Source organism: Leptidea sinapis, chromosome 7 (genome assembly GCF_905404315.1).
Source record: "Leptidea sinapis chromosome 7, ilLepSina1.1, whole genome shotgun sequence".
NCBI classification, from domain to species: Eukaryota; Metazoa; Arthropoda; class Insecta; order Lepidoptera; family Pieridae; genus Leptidea; species Leptidea sinapis.
The window spans coordinates 15,151,173-15,169,885 of NC_066271.1; the positions used below are offsets into that span (position 1 = coordinate 15,151,173).

The 18,713-nt window shown below is 36.8% G+C and overlaps 1 protein-coding gene across 3 annotated transcripts; it reads right to left on the reverse strand.

Annotated features, from left to right (window-relative positions):
• Positions 1–1,070: 1,070 nt before the first annotated feature.
• Positions 1,071–18,028, reverse strand: LOC126965289 (probable tRNA (guanine(26)-N(2))-dimethyltransferase). Of its 3 annotated transcripts, none has more exons than XM_050808804.1 (10): positions 17,827–18,028; positions 17,542–17,751; positions 11,686–11,873; positions 10,290–10,518; positions 9,966–10,114; positions 7,273–7,441; positions 6,507–6,727; positions 6,157–6,294; positions 1,723–1,890; positions 1,071–1,232 (listed from the first exon to the last, which is right to left on the reverse strand). In XM_050808804.1, the coding sequence occupies exons 1-10, from the start codon at positions 17,860–17,862 to the stop codon at positions 1,097–1,099; spliced, it is 1,644 nt and encodes a 547-aa protein (XP_050664761.1). In that variant the 5' UTR covers positions 17,863–18,028; the 3' UTR covers positions 1,071–1,096. The 3 variants fall into 3 exon arrangements, with proteins under 3 accessions (XP_050664761.1, XP_050664763.1, XP_050664762.1); XM_050808806.1 differs by having other exon boundaries at positions 17,901–17,919; XM_050808805.1 differs by lacking the exon at positions 17,827–18,028 and having other exon boundaries at positions 17,542–17,816.
• Positions 18,029–18,713: the final 685 nt, after the last annotated feature.

Genomic DNA, 18,713 nt, shown 5'->3' on the forward strand with positions numbered 1-18,713 from the left:
ATTTGGTAATTTCTCTCCAATGTCAATAAGAAATAGTTTAAATTGAAATATTTTATCATTTTCAATTCTGTTAATTTGAGTTTAACTGGAAACAACGTACGGCATACGGCTGGCCCGCCGTACGGTTAATAAACCGTGCCGTAAATATACTATTATTATTATTTCAATGAAGATTATGATTATGCGTTGCGTAGACACGTCCGCGTCGTTTCATTGTGTGTCTTCTACCGCATTCATCACGGGGTGTGTTCCGAAGAGCCGTTTCTTCTGAAACCTGCCGCGGATTTTCACTTTCGCACCACACGCCACAAATTAGGATATCATCCGCACAATCTGGATGTGTCGCGTTCCTTCACAGTGCGATTTTCTAGGAACTTTCTTCCACGTACAACAAAGCTGCGGAATGAACTTCTTTGTGCGGTGTTTGCGGTACGATATGACATAGGTACCTTCAAAAAAAAACGGGGTTCACATTCCTTAATAATATTAAATTTAACAATAATACTTTATTTAATAATTTTTAATTTAACTAAGATATTTCTAATAATTTTTCTTAATATTGATATGGTCGCTCGTATTTTCAACTTCATGATGCAATTAATTTAATTTAACTTTATTTAATGATGTAATCAGTTTTACTTTATGATAATTATTATGATTTGATTATAATATCTATATATCAAATATTTGTATGCTCAATAACGGGCACGACTTGGAGAGCTAAAATGTATTTAAATCACCTATAATGTATTACCCTAGTCAACAAATAAAGATCTTACTTACTTACTTAATGGACGGTCCTGTGATTTCTCTACCATATGCTTGTTTGTCCTCCTTTTCCATAAAAAAATGCTTTAAATATAATGAATAACTAAATACACCCGTATAATTATTTTTTTCAAGCACTTATAGCTTGGATCCTTTAACTTTTTTTTAATTATATTAATTCTATTTTTATTTGGTAAGGAATCTACCTGTTCTTCTCTCGTTTCGTAGTAAATTATATAAACATTTTGTTCTCAGGAAAACCCATGGTAAATGTAATAAAATTAATTTCAAAAAAGGCACCATTCGTTTTACAAATTTATTCATTAATCTATGGATGATCATCGCTATGTAGTTTCTTGCGCGCCTCATCACCGCTCTGTGGCGAGTGATCACGTTTCTCCGTATTTTTCTTTGAATTCTTGTTTTGATTACGTTTAGCTTTTGACATTTTCTCTTCACCATCACTGAAAAAATAAAACAAATTTTAATAGGTACTTTATGACAGATGGTATTTAAGTGATGCTCTGCTATCGCTCAATATGCAATTATATTTTTTTTTACATTTATAAAAAAGCCGTCATCTAGGTGAACTTACATATAAATAATAAAATTTGTGTGTGTGTGTGTGCACGTCACAACCAGTAGAAGTGAAACTTCTGAAATGTTAAGTAAAGCAGATAGTCTAAATATCGTCTCACATTTTCGTTTCATCGAGTTCACAACGATTCTAAAGATGTTTCACTTCAATTAATACACGTAATTCGAGCTAATAATAGGCATTCACATGTACCGTACGTATAACATTATAAAAACTAATATATTAATTTAACAAACCACACATTTGTAGTTGGTTAGCCGCGGTCGTATGAATTAGCGCGATCGGTCATAAGTAGGTAATGGCTGCATCAACTTGCGTGTAAACGAAAGTTTCCACTAAAAAACACTAGGCCTCACTTGATGGTGGCTCTTGTGCCCGGACCCCAGTGCCTACTCGGGTTGAACTGGAACCGCAGCGCGCCGCTTCGTCGACTCTGTGGGTTCGCGTCTTCTCGCTCACTTAAATCCACTTTGCTTTGTATCTCTTGACTCAGTATGTATCTCGCCACGAGATCAGATTCAATTCTGAAACAAAACTTACATACGAAACAACATATTTCATACCATAGTCTCCCGTAAGGGTAAGCACGGTTTCAAAACAAATCAATATCATTTTAATAATCATTTAGATAAGAAATGACACTCGTTAAAGTAATAAGTTGTACATTTAACCATTTACAATCACTTCGGAAAAGGTTAATCTTTAATGTGAAGAAGTCCCATGAGACTAATTGCCACTTTTTTAAATCAAAATATACAGCTTCGTCAAAAATTATTTTAATTTTAATCTTTCTAAAGCGATGCAATAAAAATACCCATACATCACGATTCCAAAATTTAAGTAAATGAGTCTAAAAAAAAACAGAAAAAGGTTATTGAGTGGACCAGCCATCGCCTCCTTCGACTATACTTTTGAGAAGAAATCGTGGGGAGGCCACGACACCACCGCCAATAATGAAAGGAGACGGATACCCTTTCATACATTATTGGGCCAAGATGTAAAAGGATGAAACTTGTGTTAATAAATAGCTTAGAAATTTATAAAGCATCACTGAGAATTTGAGGATTTTTGGCAATCTGAAAGCAGAATTATTTATTATATTAGGTTTATATTAGGTTTTGAAAACTGAGGTTATGCAGTATATGGGCAACAATCTATATTAAAACAGCTGATTTTCGAAATGCGATTGTTTTTTTGTTGTACGATAATGATCGTACAAGTTTATCAATATCAGAAGTTAAATAGAAAGAAGGAAAATATCAATAAAACAACGGGAAACACTCAAATAAGAAATCGCGCAGGTACGCACTAACGATACAACAATCGAGTGATTGACAATTGACATTCTAGACAATTCTGTAACTGTCAGTGTCAGCACAGAAAAAAAATACAGAATGAGATTCAGAATCGACTTTTTCTTCAATCGATTTCTTTGTATGTAATATTAAGTTGATATTTTTTTTAACTAAAGACATTATGTTATCTTAATTATAATGTACTTTTTTATGTACTTTTATTGAATCAATCAGATGATTGATGGTGCAAGTGGTTTTGGATTGAATTGTATTAACTCATTCACATTAATCAATTATAGTAATCGATATCCCATTTTAATCGTGAATTTTAAGATGATGAAATCTTAACTTTAAGATTTCTCGTTTTCTAGACTGTGAATCAGGGTAATTTTCTATATTTTGAAATAGAAAAATATGACAATTTTTTTAAACCATATCTCAACTTATTACATTTTGGCCCAGAAATCCCCGTCTCCTGTAGCGAGCACGACGAAACCTGTCACATGAACTCAACCAAATAATAATAATTCATGTCGATACCATGGGCGTGCATTGGTTTTCCAGCGCGGTAGGCACTGTAAGCCTAACTAGTCGTAGTAGCGATCAATATTTAAAAATTCAGTTCCTGTAATAAAGATAAATATAAGTTCTCTTACCAACATTTTTCTCCCTTTCTGTCAGAATGATCGTGTATTTAGCAAGATTTGTCAAATTATTCAAGTCACTCGGTCTTCGTTGTAGAAAATAAACAGCAGGTCAAGTAGAACAATAAATTGGAATGGCGGCATCCAGCTAGCCAAGTGTATTTGTCGTAATACTTGGTATTGGAATATCTCATAGTTTTACCTTTTTGTTGAGTTACTAATGTTTGGTATTGGTCCATTAAGAGAAACAATTTTTATTTTATCTAGGAACGAAAATTGTGCAAAAGGATACGTAGGTACCTAATTTCTCTAAACAAATCATATTTTCGCCACAATCGCGACAATGGAATTTCTCCATTGTATTTTATTTCTTTCTTGTTACCAATTTTAAAGACAAAACACACAGCAACTTCTTTTTTTCCCAATACAAAGACTTAATATAATTAACAATAAACAATTCAACACAAAACAAATAACTAATGTAATCAGCTTAATAATTCACGCCCCCTGATATAAAGTATTTATTGCTGTGGTCGTATAACCTTGACAAATAAATTTTGCTATAGAAATTGAACGTATTCTACTAGGCTTGAGTAAGCATTATCGGAACTGCCTACTCTATTATCGGAACGTGTAGCGAAAAACTTACTGGTTGGGTGATCAATAGAAGTTTGATTATAGAATAAAAGAACTAAATTTATCTGAATAAACTTGGAATCTAGTGTAGGTATATTATTTAGAATCTAAATTGCTTGCTTGGTAGGTAGGCTATGCCTTTTGGCATATATGGAATGCACGCCCCTGGTCGATACCATCAGTGGTATAGGCGTGAAAGAGTCTCAAACAAAGACCATTTTCATTATATACACAATATAGATATAGAAGAAGATTATTGATATAATACTAAGACTTAAACAAACAAACTAACCTAACCTAAACTATAAAATAAATACTTTTACTTGGCGAGCAAGCAATAGCTTCAACAATCTGTCAAATAGTGAGAATAATCTAGATCTCTTCTGTTCAAGCGTAAGACTCTGTAAGACGTGCCTTAGTCAACAAATTCTTTACTAATAAACCTACATCTTCAAGTTGTTACTTGCTAACTAATGTGAATTATAATTTTCGAATTGCATATGCTCACGATGTCAGTTCAATTTTTCGACTCTAGCACTAATTGTGGTAGTGTGCGGCGCTTACGAAGATTTTCAGGTTTTCAGAATTTTGATCCCACCACTATTTAGGAAAACGGCCCCTAGCTCTTATCTTCTATATTACATATTGTTGCGTAGCAACCCTTCGAAGTATATGACGAGAGTTGTCAAACTTCAAGACATTGTTAATTTCAACAGCTCCGTCAGCAATACTCGTAGCTCAGCGGAAAAGTGTTTACTTTAGACGCTGTAGACCCGGGTTCGATATACCTACCAGTGTATGGATTTTTTGGGTTTTGTAAAGTTAAAGGAAATTTAAGCAGAAATTTAAGCAAGAATTGTAAGCAGGATAAAAATAGTTAAAAGAATTTTCTAGTACAATTTAAATTTAAAGATGGAATGGGAGAATCATTTTGAAAATAGAACGGATCCGGGGGTATATAAGCCGTACTAAGCGTGGCCTACGGCAGTTCTAGTTCTGACTCGAAAGAGTAAAGAAGAAGAAGTAGTGAAAAGTGGAAGTGTTCCAAGAAGAAGAAGATAGAAGAGACTTAGTGTTCGGTGCGGTGTGACGCGAGGTACCGCCGCCCACAAGAGGAACAGCGGCAGACCGGCGAAGTGCAAGTTCAGAAAAAGTGAACGCAAATAAAGACTCGTTCATATAAGCGGAGTATTATTTCCAATCCCTGACCCACTCCCGTGTCAATATTATAAGGTATAATAATAAGATTTAGTGTATGATATTACGTAAACCATATTTTTTATGAGAAAAAAGAAGCCCGCCGAGTTTCTGGCGCCCGTTCTTCTCAGATCCTACTTCTTTCTAGACATACTTTTTCGAATGGGTGGTAGTTTTTAACTTTCAATAAGTGATATCATATCCTATTTTTATTAAAAAATAAATTACGGGCGATCTGAGGTCGGGAAGTGGAAAGGGGGGGGGGGGGGTGATTAATGGTTAGAAACGGTTTATCTGGATTTCCGGCAAAACTGCAAGTCCTATGGAAAAAAAGTCTAATGGCAAAGTTGTAGGTAATAAAAAGATCTGCAACTTTTGTTCTTACAATTTTTTGAAATAACGTCCAAATTTATGTGAAAAATTCAAAAAACCAAGTTTTAGGTTTTTTTGTTTTTATCTTTTTCAAAACTAATTTTTTTTTTCACGAAATTTGGTAAAAAATTACCTTTTAATGTCCCAAATACACGGTAATTTATTAGAATTTAAATATTTATTTTTTCACCTTATTTTGACTCAAATATCGAAGAAGAACCCTTATTTTCAATAGAAAATTCACCCGTCAAGAATTTGTCTCTTTTCTGTTTGTCAAGATCTCTACTTTCCGATACTGTAAAAAAAAATTGAAAGAGCTACGTCAACGCTACTACGCAACTCGTTAAACCAATTGGAAATAGTCGCACGAGATGGGGCTTCATTAAGAAATGCTAATCGCAGCCTATCATAGCTTTGTTGTTGAGTAAGCCCACTACGAAAGTCATAATAAATCATTGACCTAAAATTTTCTCGCGTTAGCTTCATTTTTTGCCGCCAATTCACAAAAACAAATGACAAATGAATGCAATATACTATATTAGGTTACCAAAGAGTTCTAAAATTGAAATTCAAAAAGTTTTCATTAGCAATGTTTCTCACTGGCCAGTTCTAAACATTTTCAGTGTTACCGACGTAGCATACTTACTTATTGGCACTGGCCGGGAATTGTTTCTCCCAGGTGCGTATAATGTCCCACACCAATCTGGCGGGCGCATCTGTCTTGATCGACAGTTTAGATGCGTGCGAGAATGACACGCGATACCCCGCGTTCAAAATTGCCGACCTGTAATATATTTAAGCTATCAATAAAACCTAATATTTGTTTTATTTAAAGTAAAATTAGAAAGCTATGGAAAAATCAAATATAATTGTATCAATGATAAGTTTAATTTTAACTCACACATAATTCTTAATGTTCCTTTACGGAAAGCGAATGGCAAATGTGATTGGCTTACTTTATACTCTCTACTGGGCACATCTATAGTTTTTACAAACCTCATAATCAAAATAGGCATAGTCTGTATATGTACTCTGCCAAAGAGTTTGTCCAGTATGTGGTATAGTGGTACATCGGGAAGCTCCTCGCGCACCATAGATAATACGCCCGCTATCCGCTTAGCCGTGCCAAAGAGATGCGGGTTCTCTGTCACGTACTCCAACACTCTGGTTACGAATGGCATGTTGTGTATCGGCGCCGTCCATATTGGACCGCCTAGCTGTCAATTATTTTCAGAAACATTTTTGAATTTCGAGTTTCGGTTGATATTTATGTAATGCTTAAATATTATATCTGTTAATATATTCTCTTCGGTCACGATAAATTTATTAATACAATTCAAATTATGCAATCTGCTGCCACAAGTTGGCGCATTCAAAAGTTGCCATAATTTTGTTTATTTTGTTGATAATCGAGGAAAAGCATCTGAGCTATGAGACCAGACTTGAAGCTGTTTTTTTCTTTCCATTAAACCAATATAATCCGCGGACGTTCCAACCAATTAATTTTGCAAGTAATTTTTATATTCCAAAATTTATGTAAAAATTTTACACAATATTTTCAAGATGAAGCCATACCAAGAAACCGTATTTCAAATCCCATACTGACAAAAAATAATCATGTCGCAAGACATGGTCAAGCATGCTTTACCGGCGGATCACTATGGACACCTGGACTCGAGTATCAATAATAAATGAAAACAACTCATCAGAATGATGCACAGTAAAACTAGGCCGAATTTAGTTAATCTTTGATAACCCTCACCCGATGCCTTTGGTTGCAGTGTAAGCACAGCTCGCCGACAGAGGGCGCTGCAGGCAAGCAGAACTTGAGCTGACCGGGGTTCCGTTCGCTGGGGTTCGGCTTTGTGGCACCCAACGGCTGCAAGGTTATGGTGTCGCATCCCACACACTGGTACACCATAGATAACTTGCTGCAAACATTCATTTATTACCGTCTATCCAGGATGATCGAAATAACTGTACAAATAGATATGTTGCAAAATTGCTCTTTAACCCTTGCGTCTTTGACCCATGAATCAGATTACCGCAAACGAGCGTATAAGTTAGAATCTCATCATGTTATATTTAAAAGTTACCCAGGCTTCGTAAACTTAGCAGATATGGTTCCATAGTCCATATCGTAAGAAAAAATATTAACAACGCCAACCTATATTACTATGGATCATACTAACACTTTCTTTACCAACAACATTACAACTCAGATATTGTTATATTGCTGATGAGGCCATTTTAGGATCAACTGTCTCAGAGATAGCAGAAATTAATGGCGACAGCTACACAGGTTGACGCTCCTGAGGGTCTGAGCTTTTACAGCTCAATGAACTGGGGATACGGGGCGGGCAGTGGATGAAAGTTTTCAAGCTCCCACAGTACAAGCATCACAGGATTGTGGAGGGACTAGTCGTATATCCAAAAGCTGAAAACCACAAAACTGCTTAAAGTATGAACCCAGGGAGGCGGTGAAGGTTATAAGGACTGAGGACTTTTGTAAAGGTTCCAGAATGTCTTTACCTTACGCTGCCATGAAGACAATGAAGAATGGTGCAGAAAATGTTCAAAGTGCGCTTTAGTAAAAGAACTCGAACGAGATTTAAAAAAAACTTCAAATGTACAACATAGGGGCTTACTTTGGTAAGAATAGCAATAGATGTAGCTAGGCCATTTCTCCTAACAGAGGACTGGAACCGATTAATTGTCATGGTTCAAGATTCAACAAATGGGCCCAAGTGTTTGCTACGCCGAATCAAGAGGCGTAGTAACTGTAGCTAAGAATCTGGTCCAAAAGGTAGTGTGCCGTTTTGGAGTATCCTTAGAACTGCACAGTGATCAGGGAAGGAACTTCGAGTTGGCGTTTCAAGATTGGCAACCTAGATACATCCACCGGTTTAATAGGGAAGAACACGACCCAAAATAATCCACCCGATATTAAGCAGAAAAGCCTATATTTAGAGAAGACTCGGGAGAATTTGGCACTAATCCCAATTCACAAGTTAAACGAAGACTGAAAAAAGCAGCAAAAGAGCTAAAGACCAAATTCAGAGAGTGCGTATTGTCAAAGTGAATCTTCAATCACTGCCCCTCCAGTCTGACCTATATAACCAACATCACCTAGTAAAATAGCTACAGAAATCAGACTTCTCGATCCCGGGAAATCACCACTTGAAAATCTATGGTGTTTTTTAATTTTCACAATGATTTTTTGTATTATATTAATAATTGTTGATGCTTATTTATTACTACGGCTTTACTCACGTTTTTGTCGGTGTCGGTACCGACTAGTAAGAGGTGGGACGTTATCGCGAACCCACCATACTCACCCTGATGAAGGACTTCATAATGGTCCGAAACTAGTCGGTACCGACATCGACAAAAACGTGAGTAAGACTGTATTAATAAATAATTTAATAAAGACTCACGAAATTTTTAACTTTTGACTTTGACTTATAAGCAGGCGCATGGAAAGGACGCAGTCGTGTAGAGATCCTTTTCTAGCGAGAAGAACTCATTTATGCTGCTAGGATGCTGAAACATATTCGTTCAGCTCAAAAGCGCTAATTATTTGGCTCGTTTTGGGCGAACAGAGACAAGGAGCACATGTGCAAGCTTGTTGGGGTGGACTTCTAAGCGAGATATATATTTTGATCGTGTTACTGCGATTTCTTGGTTAACCAGAGGAATTTTAGTATACTATTGGACCTTATCGTGCATTATGAACTTTTTATTTATATTTATTTATTTACTATTGTTAATAGTAGTTAAATCGCAGGCAAACGTTTTCTCCTCTTCAATATAAAAGCATACAGCACCTGATGTTAAGTGATCATTACATTATCTTGCAAGACCAGAGGAATCATAGAGCTCTTAAAGAGGTGAACGCGCTTTTTTGAAGGTACCCATGTCGTATCGCCCTGGAAATAACGCATAAGAAATTTCTATAGCTTTGTTGCACGTGAAAGAAAGTTCCTTGAAAACCGTTCTGTGGAGAAACGCCAGACTTCTAGATGATGAGGATTATATCCTAATTTATGACGTGTCATGTGAAGGTGAAATTCGACGGCAGGAATTATGTCAAACAGCTTTTCGGAATACTCTACTAAATAAAACCCTTAACTCGAACAGACCACTGGATTCTCGTTAATTTTGAGCAGCTCTGAGTTGCACACAGTCGAATCGTTCACTTCACGTGTGGTCGGATTTGCGCTTTGTAGAGCGCTAGAATGTGGGCCAAATTGAAGTATCGCCATGCCGTTCTTAGAAGCCATTTTGGCTTTGTCTTCCAGATGACCCACTATTCGGTTACAAGGTGAGGGAAGTGTAATCAAAGTGTGGTGATATGACAAATGGAGCATATGGTTAAGTGGTGATACTAAGAGAATACTAATTTACTCTGAATACATAAATCAAAATTATATTTGACTAAATGTTTAAGCTCACCTTGTTGTTTTCTTACATTGTTGGGCCCCAGTGTTTACTCTTACAAAAACCCGTATGTAGAAGTCAGCTGAAATGCTCAGTAGTGGTTCAATGTACCGACTGTATCTGTTTGCATGGTGTTCTATACTTTGTAGGAGAATTCTTAGCGCCTGAAATACATTTTACGATTAATTGAATATATTTGCAGTTATTATATATCCACTACAATCTATTACAAGAATCACAATGAATTTTTAAATCAAAAACATTTGTTATTAGAGAAAAGAAGTTAGTTTCGTATTCAATTTTGAGTTCTTACAAATTGAAATATAGAAATATACAAACCATTTCATGACAACACTTTGTCTTCAGGCTAACAGCTCCATATTTCACATAGCAAGTTTCAGGTGAGTTCCCTGCCAAAACAGCCATATCTGTGGCTGTTACACACAATATTCCATAGTCTTGAACACTTTGGACAGCTGCATCAAGAAATATTGATGGACATCCATATGGATCAAGGTCAATTGCGGCAAATCTCATTCTGGGATTTTTGTGTTTATACATCAACATGCTGTGGGAAATATAGTTTTTATAATAATATTATCTCTTAGTCGATAAATATATTAACAACTCTTGTAAATTGTCATTACATTTAAGATCAACAAGAGTGTAAAGTTTAGTTATGTGCAATGTAGTACATGTAGTGCAAATCTAAAAATCGAAGTATGGAAGGATGTAAGGATGTAAGAACTTGGTGGGAATTGTGTAAACCGTAAGAATGACCTGTGAGCAAGAATTCATCTGCAGCATTTGTATTAGTTTTGGGAGGTTTTGCCATAATCGCCACGCTTGGGGGTGGGTTGGCAATTAGCAGATGGGGGTGCTCTTTTCGAAAGATGCTGCTACCTATCCTCCGTTCCTTGTATCCCTTAGTCGCCTCTTACAACACCCACGGGAGGAGATGGGGTGGTGCTACTTTGGTGCGACACCAAACACCCCACAAGATCACCAGTATACATTGGAGCACCGCAGCTCAGGGCCAATTGTCATGAAGGTCTTTGGGGAGGCCTTTGTCCAGCAGTGGATGTCTTCCAAATGATGATGACGATGATTTGCATTGAAACTCCAACAGGAAATAGCTGTAGTAATGGTCTCAACATTATATCATCTTCCCACTCTTTCTCTTGGAGGTTTTTGCATTTTGACTGCCACTTTTATGATACCGATGACCGGAGGCACCTCAAAACAGAATCAACTCACTAGGTAGGATACCCATACCTAAATAAATAATATTTTTTAAACTGATTGATGAAATAGAGCAAAACTAAGATAGTAGTATAGTATAATATATATGATGGGTGAAACAGATCTATTCTAAACTAATTTTGCTTACTGATAGTGCATTTGCCTACTAGCACAGGTGAAACAGAAATGCTAAAAATGAAATAAAATTCTCAACTGTTTACAGAAATGGATTTGCTGAACTGAAAACATCAACAAGACTAAAACAACTACTACTCTTCCCTTTCAAGAAGGGTGAAGATGATACACTGGATGTATGCAAAAAGAAGCCTCTAGAGTGGAAACTGATCACAGACGGATTCTACAGTACATTTTATACCACACAAAGAAGCCTTGATCCCAAAAATTACTCAGTTACTTCTTACTAATTACAAGTAGATTTTAAATTAATACACACTCAAAGTTAACCTGGAAACCATCATGTTTTGAAACTTACCAAGCATCATCATGGCTTGCATCTACCAGATTACCAACACTATTATATGTGATATTCTCTTTGATAGTATCCACTGCCTGTGCTGATAAGTCATTGGCAATTACTTTTGTAATGTTGGGAATTTCTTTTGCATATCTTATACTCCGTAATCCTGTCGCAGACAATGCCTCCAATATAGTAAATGGTACCTAAAAATCTTTATGTATTATATTTTATATATCAGGCCAACTACATAAGACTAGAAGAGAATCAATAGATATAAGTTAGCTTATGATTAGAAAATATATTATTGAATAATACCAGACTATAACTCAGTATTTTCTTTGATTAACGTGAATGTTACACATTTAAATAAAACACTTTTAAAGGATTAAAATGCATGTAATTGTAACGGTCAGCTCCCTCTGAAAACGAGATCTGGAAAGGTCTTTAAACGTCGGGTTAACTAAAATAAAAATGTAACTTTTACGCAAACATCTAATGTAAAACCGTTACAATTACACGCGCTTTACAAGTATTTTATTTAAAACTATAACTTGTTTACAAATACTTGACAGTTCCCATGGTATTTTTTTTTTATCTAAGTCGGATCTGCGATCAGTCACAAGACTATAAGCGGATGAGTTGGGTGAGTATGACGTTTAGACGAAGAGACCAGTGTCTCATCTGCCTTCCTTTTCAGCCTTTTCATCGCTCTGGGACGGATTAGGAGATCATTAGCCAGAGTATTTGGGTGAACCGAGAGGCGATCAGCGTATTTCCTTTTGAATTTATCAATTTCCGACTGAACACTGGGAACGCCAAGATATTTATGGATCTCGTCATTTCTGGAAAACCATGGGGCACTTGTGATGTTACGCAGGATGTTGTTTTGCACACGTTGGATGAGCATGATGTTGCTTTTGCTGGCAGAGCCCCACAGTGGGATTCCGTAGGTCCAGATGGGCTTCAATACAGCATTGTAGATTAGAAGCTTATTGTCAGTAGACAGGACAGAGTTTCTACCCATGAGCCAGTGAAGGTTTCGGAACCTATGATTAATTTCATCCCGTTTCTTCTTTATGTGAGAAATCCAGGTGAATCTTCTGTCTAAGTTAAAGCCTAGGTATTTCACTTTCTCAGAATCTGGTAGAACATCAGAGCCAAGTTTGACAGGAGGGCAATTTCCCCTTCTTAACGAGAAGGTGATGTGGTTCGATTTTTGAGCCCTTGCCCGAATGCGCCATTTATTCATCCATGCATGGGTCTCGTCTAAAAGTTGTTGGAGCTTATTACTAGCCTGTGCTGGGTCTTCATCGCTTGCAAGGTAGGCTACATCATCGGCATATGTTGCTACGGTGACGTCTTCAGATACCGGTAAGTCTGAAGTAAATATGCTATACATTACGGGACCAAGTACTGAACCCTGTGGAACGCCGGCTTCAATTTTTCGTAGCTTAGATCTGGCATCTCTCTGTTTCACTTGGAAAAGCCTGTCTTCCAGGTAGGACTTGATGATGAGGTAGAGAGAGTGTGGGAGTTTGTCTTTAACTTTGCACAATAGCCCTTTGTGCCAGACTCTGTCAAATGCTTGGTGAACGTCTAAAAATGCCGCAGAGCAGATAAGTTTCATTTCAAAGCAGCGTCGCAGCATCTCGTGATGAACCCGATGCATCTGCTCAATTGTCGAGTGCTGTTTCCGAAACCCGAACTGGTGCTTTGGAATGATGTTGCAGTTTACCATGAGTTCATTCAAGCGGACTAAAACTATTTTTTCCCATAATTTTGATATCACTGGAGTTAAACTTATTGGTCGGAATGATGAAGCTTCATGAGGAGGTTTTCCAGCTTTGTGAATCATAATAATTTCCGATACTTTCCAGATTATGGGAAAATATGTAGGTCTCACTCATTCACGCATTAAAGAGTGAGGCAAGAAATGTTATGCATTTTCTGGGAAGATTTTTAAGAACTGTGGGAGTAATTAAATCAAATCCAGGTGCCTTGTTGGAATTCAGTCGTCTAATCTCATACGCGATTTCCTTTGGAGATGTGGGTCGGAGAGGCAGCCATAGCTGGAGATCTTGTCCAAGTACTTTATCAATCTCAGATTCATCGCCACCATCATTCACCTTGAATACATTTTCAAGATAATTGGCAAATACTTCTGCTTTCTCAGCGTCCGTTCGAGCCCATGAGTTTGATTGTTTGAGGGGAGCGTGATGTTCTTACGGCTTTGCAAAGGATTTAGCAGCTTTCCAAAGCGACGTTTCGCCCTTTCCCTGAGGTGACAATCTTTCGAGAGTATTTCGGAATGAAGAATTTGCCTGATCTTGCAATAGCTTCTTTAGATGTTGTGCTGCTCGGTTAAAGGCGGTTTTATCTGCAGGATGGCGAGATTGATGCCAGATTCTTCGTAGTCTTCGTTTCTCTCTAAGGCTTTCTTTAATATCTGCTGATTGTAGTGGCATCTTTGGAAGGCGAGTGGAGACTGGTGAGTTTTTCCACGCCGATACTTGGATCAGGTTTGTGAGGTACAAGCAAGCATTGTCAATATCCTCCGGAGTTTTCATAGGAACATTTAACTGGATATATTCGTCCAAGAAATTACGAAAGCCATGCCAGTCAGTTTTTCCACTAGATAAGGAGTCAGATGGCTCGGCATGAATGACTGAAGTACTTAAGGTGAGGATTACCGGCGTATGATCAGATGAACCGTCAAGGCTCGATTCTACAGTGGAGTAAAGATGGCTGATCCCCTTGGTTACAAAGAAGTCCAACAAATCTGGAGTCTTGTTAATATCTGTTGGCCAGCTCGTCGGTTCTCCCGAGGATATTGGAGTGAGGTGGAGACTATCAAAGCAGCTTTTAAGCGCTCGGCCTCTAGGAAGAGTCATGCGAGAACCCCAATATGTATGCTTAGCGTTCCAGTCCCCTCCTGATATGAATTTGGTTCCAAGGTGAGAAAAGTAGTCTTGAAACATTTGATAGGTTATTTTATGCTTAGGTAAGCAGTAAAAAATAAATAAAATAAAAAATAAAATAAAGTAAACGGCGGACAATGTAATCGGACCTGCTCGGTCATCAAGTCTTATGGTAGTAGCCTGAATATGTTGGGTAGAGTATGAGTCCAGCACGGTATGTTTAAGGTTTGATCTTATCACTATTGCGGTGCCCGCATGAGCTTTGCCTATGTCAGGATGAGGCGTAAAGTAGATGTTGAAATCCTTCATTCGGTAGAGACAATTTTTTGAGGAATATGACTCGGAGATAAGAACTATGTCAAGATTATTATTTTTAATTACTTCTTCAAGTTCAAGTATGTTCGATGACAGCCCATTGATGTTCCACGTTGCTATACGTAAGGGGATTAGGAATGTAGTTTAGAGACAACGGACGTCAATAGGTTTAAGAGAGTACCTATGTGTTGAATGAGTTGGTCTATCTTTTCGGATTGTTTTATTAAGATTTGTTCAATCCGACTTTGTTGAGGGTTGGGTTCAGTTTCACAGTCAGTGTTAGGGCTGCCTCTATTTGCTGTAATATCAAAGTAGCTTCGCTTGTCAAGGAGTTGGGTGGGATTAGGTGCTAGCGAGGGTTTGTTGGGGTGATCTTGTGGTTCAGTTGGTTTAGTTAATTTCATGTCGTTTATAGAAGGTCGAGCAGGGTGTCTTCTGTTTTGGTTTGCCTTTCTGGACGTGATTTCCAAATAAACCTGACAGCCTTTATAGTTTGCAGGATGGTCGCATGTGCACAAAGCACACTTTGCTGGAGATTTGCGATCTTTCTTTGGACAATCAGCGGTCTTGTGTCCTTCCCCACATTTAACGCATCTATAGGGCCGCATGCAGTTATTTTTGGAGTGACCATATTGCTGGCAGCGCTGGCATTGAACAATTGTTTTCGCTTTTCGAGGGACTTCTATTATTACTCGCTGGTGGTGGATATACTCTATATTTTTCACTGCTTTGTTGTTATTATTTGGTTCCAAATTGACGAAAAATGTAAAAGATGGAGTTTTGTCTGGACCATATCGGGCGTTAATTATTTCTCCACGGACTTTATTACCAGTAGCTTCTATCGCATCGATTATTTCACTATGAGGTGTGGTATAATGAAGTTTCTTTATTACTATGCGATATGTCTTCTTTTCTTTTGGCGTAAACGTGTGACCTATCAAACCTTTGGCCCTTATTGCCGATATCACATCCTTATAGGTTTCCGGGCAATCTACAAATCTCGCATAAAATTTTTGTTTGCTATCCTTATTTTAAATAGTTTGGCATCACATACTGATTCTATAAGTTTAGACAATTCATTTACGTCTTCTATTCCATATAGAACGATAGGCGAAAGCTTATTCGTTTTTAGGTTCGGTGTGGAGTTCTTCTCATTTAAGGCTAGAGGAGAAAACCTATTTGATACTGGCACGGGAGTGCTGTTTGGTGGTGAATCGCTTGTTCTTTTACGCTTGTTAGTACCTGGCACCCGCTGCCAGGGTGGAGGTGCTTGCTGGGTGCATGGGTTATCAGTCATATCCAGTGTGTCTCTTGATTGTAGTTCTGATTGGTTGACAGATTTAGACATATCGCTAAGAGAAGCTGAGTGTGTTCTATTAAATAGTCCGGAATGGAATACTTGTTGAGTGAGGGTTTTTTGATTGGTTTTGGGTGAGGTAGTTTTGTTTTCGTTCATATTAGTTTTTATTCCCACGAGTAAGGTCGAATTTAGTAGTCACTCACAGGGTGACGCCTATTCCTGAGAGAAGGCATTGGTTCAACGACACGTCGCCCAGTGTGCGAATGTAGTCATTTCCTTATTAGAAGTAAGATTTATCATTATTTAGATACAGTTCAATTAACAATTTTAATATACAGTTGCAAATAATTACATTGGACCCCACTAAGACAAGCTGTATTGTCCAAAAATGTGTTAAGGAACCAGATTACTTAATCCTACTAATATTATAAATGTGAAAGTTTGTATGTCTGGATGTATGTTTGAACTTCTTTAACGCAAAATCTACTGAATAGATTTTGATGAAACTTTACAATAATATAGCTTACATACCAGAATAACAAATAGGCCATAATTTATAAAACTATAGTGTGAATTATACTAAATATAAAAGAAGTGTGATTGTTGCTAATGAATACAACTAGCGCCATCTCTTATCAACTAGCAAGGAAAACATCAATACAATTTATATGGCAATACAACATTTGCCGGGTCAGCTAGTTATTATAAACTACAAAGTGATAATTGATACTACAACAGTGGGATATATTGATGAGATGGGCTATAATATAATCAACTAGCAGGAGTTATAAAGAACTAATATTAGATAAATTTATTATGTGAAAGATTCAAATAATTTCATATAAACAATACTTAAATTTTAAGTTAAGCCTAGGAAGATGCTGTTTTATGGATGGCTTTATAATACAATGGGTTTAAAAATATCTATTGGATAATTTTTTCAGAAAATGACATTTTCAGACATTCATCTGATGGTTTGTGATACAACCTGTTCATTACAATGCAGTGCAATCAGGATTCTTGAAAAATCCAAAATTATGAGTAGCTAGTTTGAGACAATATATAAGATATTAAATCTCATTAGCCCAGTAATTTCACTAGTTATGGCATCCTTGAAACTGAAACACACAATGCTTGCAAACCACTGCTTCAAGGCAGATAAAATCACCTCTATGGTACCATCATCCCAGTATTATATTATGCAAAGGAGCTTCCCAATGGTAAGAAACAAAGGGTTATTTCCTAATTTTAACATATTAAGTATAGTGAATAAATTATAAAAGACTTCACTTCAATGTTGTTGATAAAGGTATAGTGTATATAAGCTAATATACTAACATCATGAAGTTCACAATCTTTCAAGTGTTTTGTCTTTCCAATTTTCTGCTCCTTATATTCTTTAACATAAGTGCTGAGAACAGCTATACTTAAATCTCTATTAAATTCTTGTACAGGATTATAGAACACTTTGTTTGATTTTACTCTTATTTCGGCTAGTCCTTCAATTATGCTTTTACATTTTTCTCCTGGCTCCATAATGAATGATCTCTAAAATATTTAAAAAAAAATGTTCTGATAGATCTTAATAATACACTGAATTATTTAAAACTTGAACAACATAACCTTAAATATATCTGTCAAGACTTGCAGCAGTTTCATTTAAATTAAATATCATATTATTCACTTAACAATCATACTACTATTTATGTAGATTATGTGTCACTTTTCACAAAAAAATGTGCTAAATCGATATAAATAATTATAAATTGAAACTGATTCGGAATTTATGTTCTACAAGTAGGTAATTTTAAATTCTATGAGCTAAAATCAGCTGTTTAACTCCGACAAAGAATATGTATTAGTATTAAGTACCACTGTACAAGCCAAAGACTAGTTGCCACAACTGACACCGAACACTTTTACCAAACTCAAAGCTAGAGAAGTAGCAATAAGTTGAGCCTTATAGCACTGGCTTGACTTTTCTAAGCAACGCGAAACGCTTTGCCCTAAAAGGAGCAAGAATGTCTCAGCTTATCTGTCTTGAAATGAAAAACAATAACTTGAAGGCATTTTATTTCATTTTGATCATCAGTCTGGCAAGGCTGTGAATCAAATCGCTTATAAATTGGAAATTATTGAATAATCGACAATCAACTATCAAGTCATCTTCGATCGGCTTGATTTTTTGGCTTTGCGTAGAATGTGGAGTCTCTCTGCATCTTCTATAGCATATCATGAGGAGTGTTCACGTCAAAATGCGAAATTTTACCCGCATCACGTTGATGTCTGGCATTCCAATACCGCGCGTTTAGAAACTTCTAACCACACTCAGTCGCCTTGTGGACTCATCTGCGGGCTGCTTTTAGCCGATTGGTTTTAATCAACACGGTAGGTCTCGAGCATACTCCCATCTCATAGGCCGAAAACGCATTTCTTATTCTCTGTTATTGCTAATGTCCATGGGCGGCTAGTGTTATTACATTCCATTAGGTAAGCCACATGGCTGTTTG

Excerpts from the sequence above, each read along its gene's own strand:
- LOC126965289 (XM_050808804.1), bottom strand. The coding sequence starts at position 17,862 with ATGAAACTGCTGCAAGTCTTGACAGATATATTTAAG. Across the intron at positions 17,752-17,826 it reads TCTTGACAGATATATTTAAG|AGATCATTCATTATGGAGCC; the intron begins GTTATGTTGTTC and ends TAAATATTTTAG. Across the intron at positions 1,891-6,156 it reads TTCCCGGCCAGTGCCAATAA|AATTGAATCTGATCTCGTGG; the intron begins GTAAGTATGCTA and ends GTTTTGTTTCAG.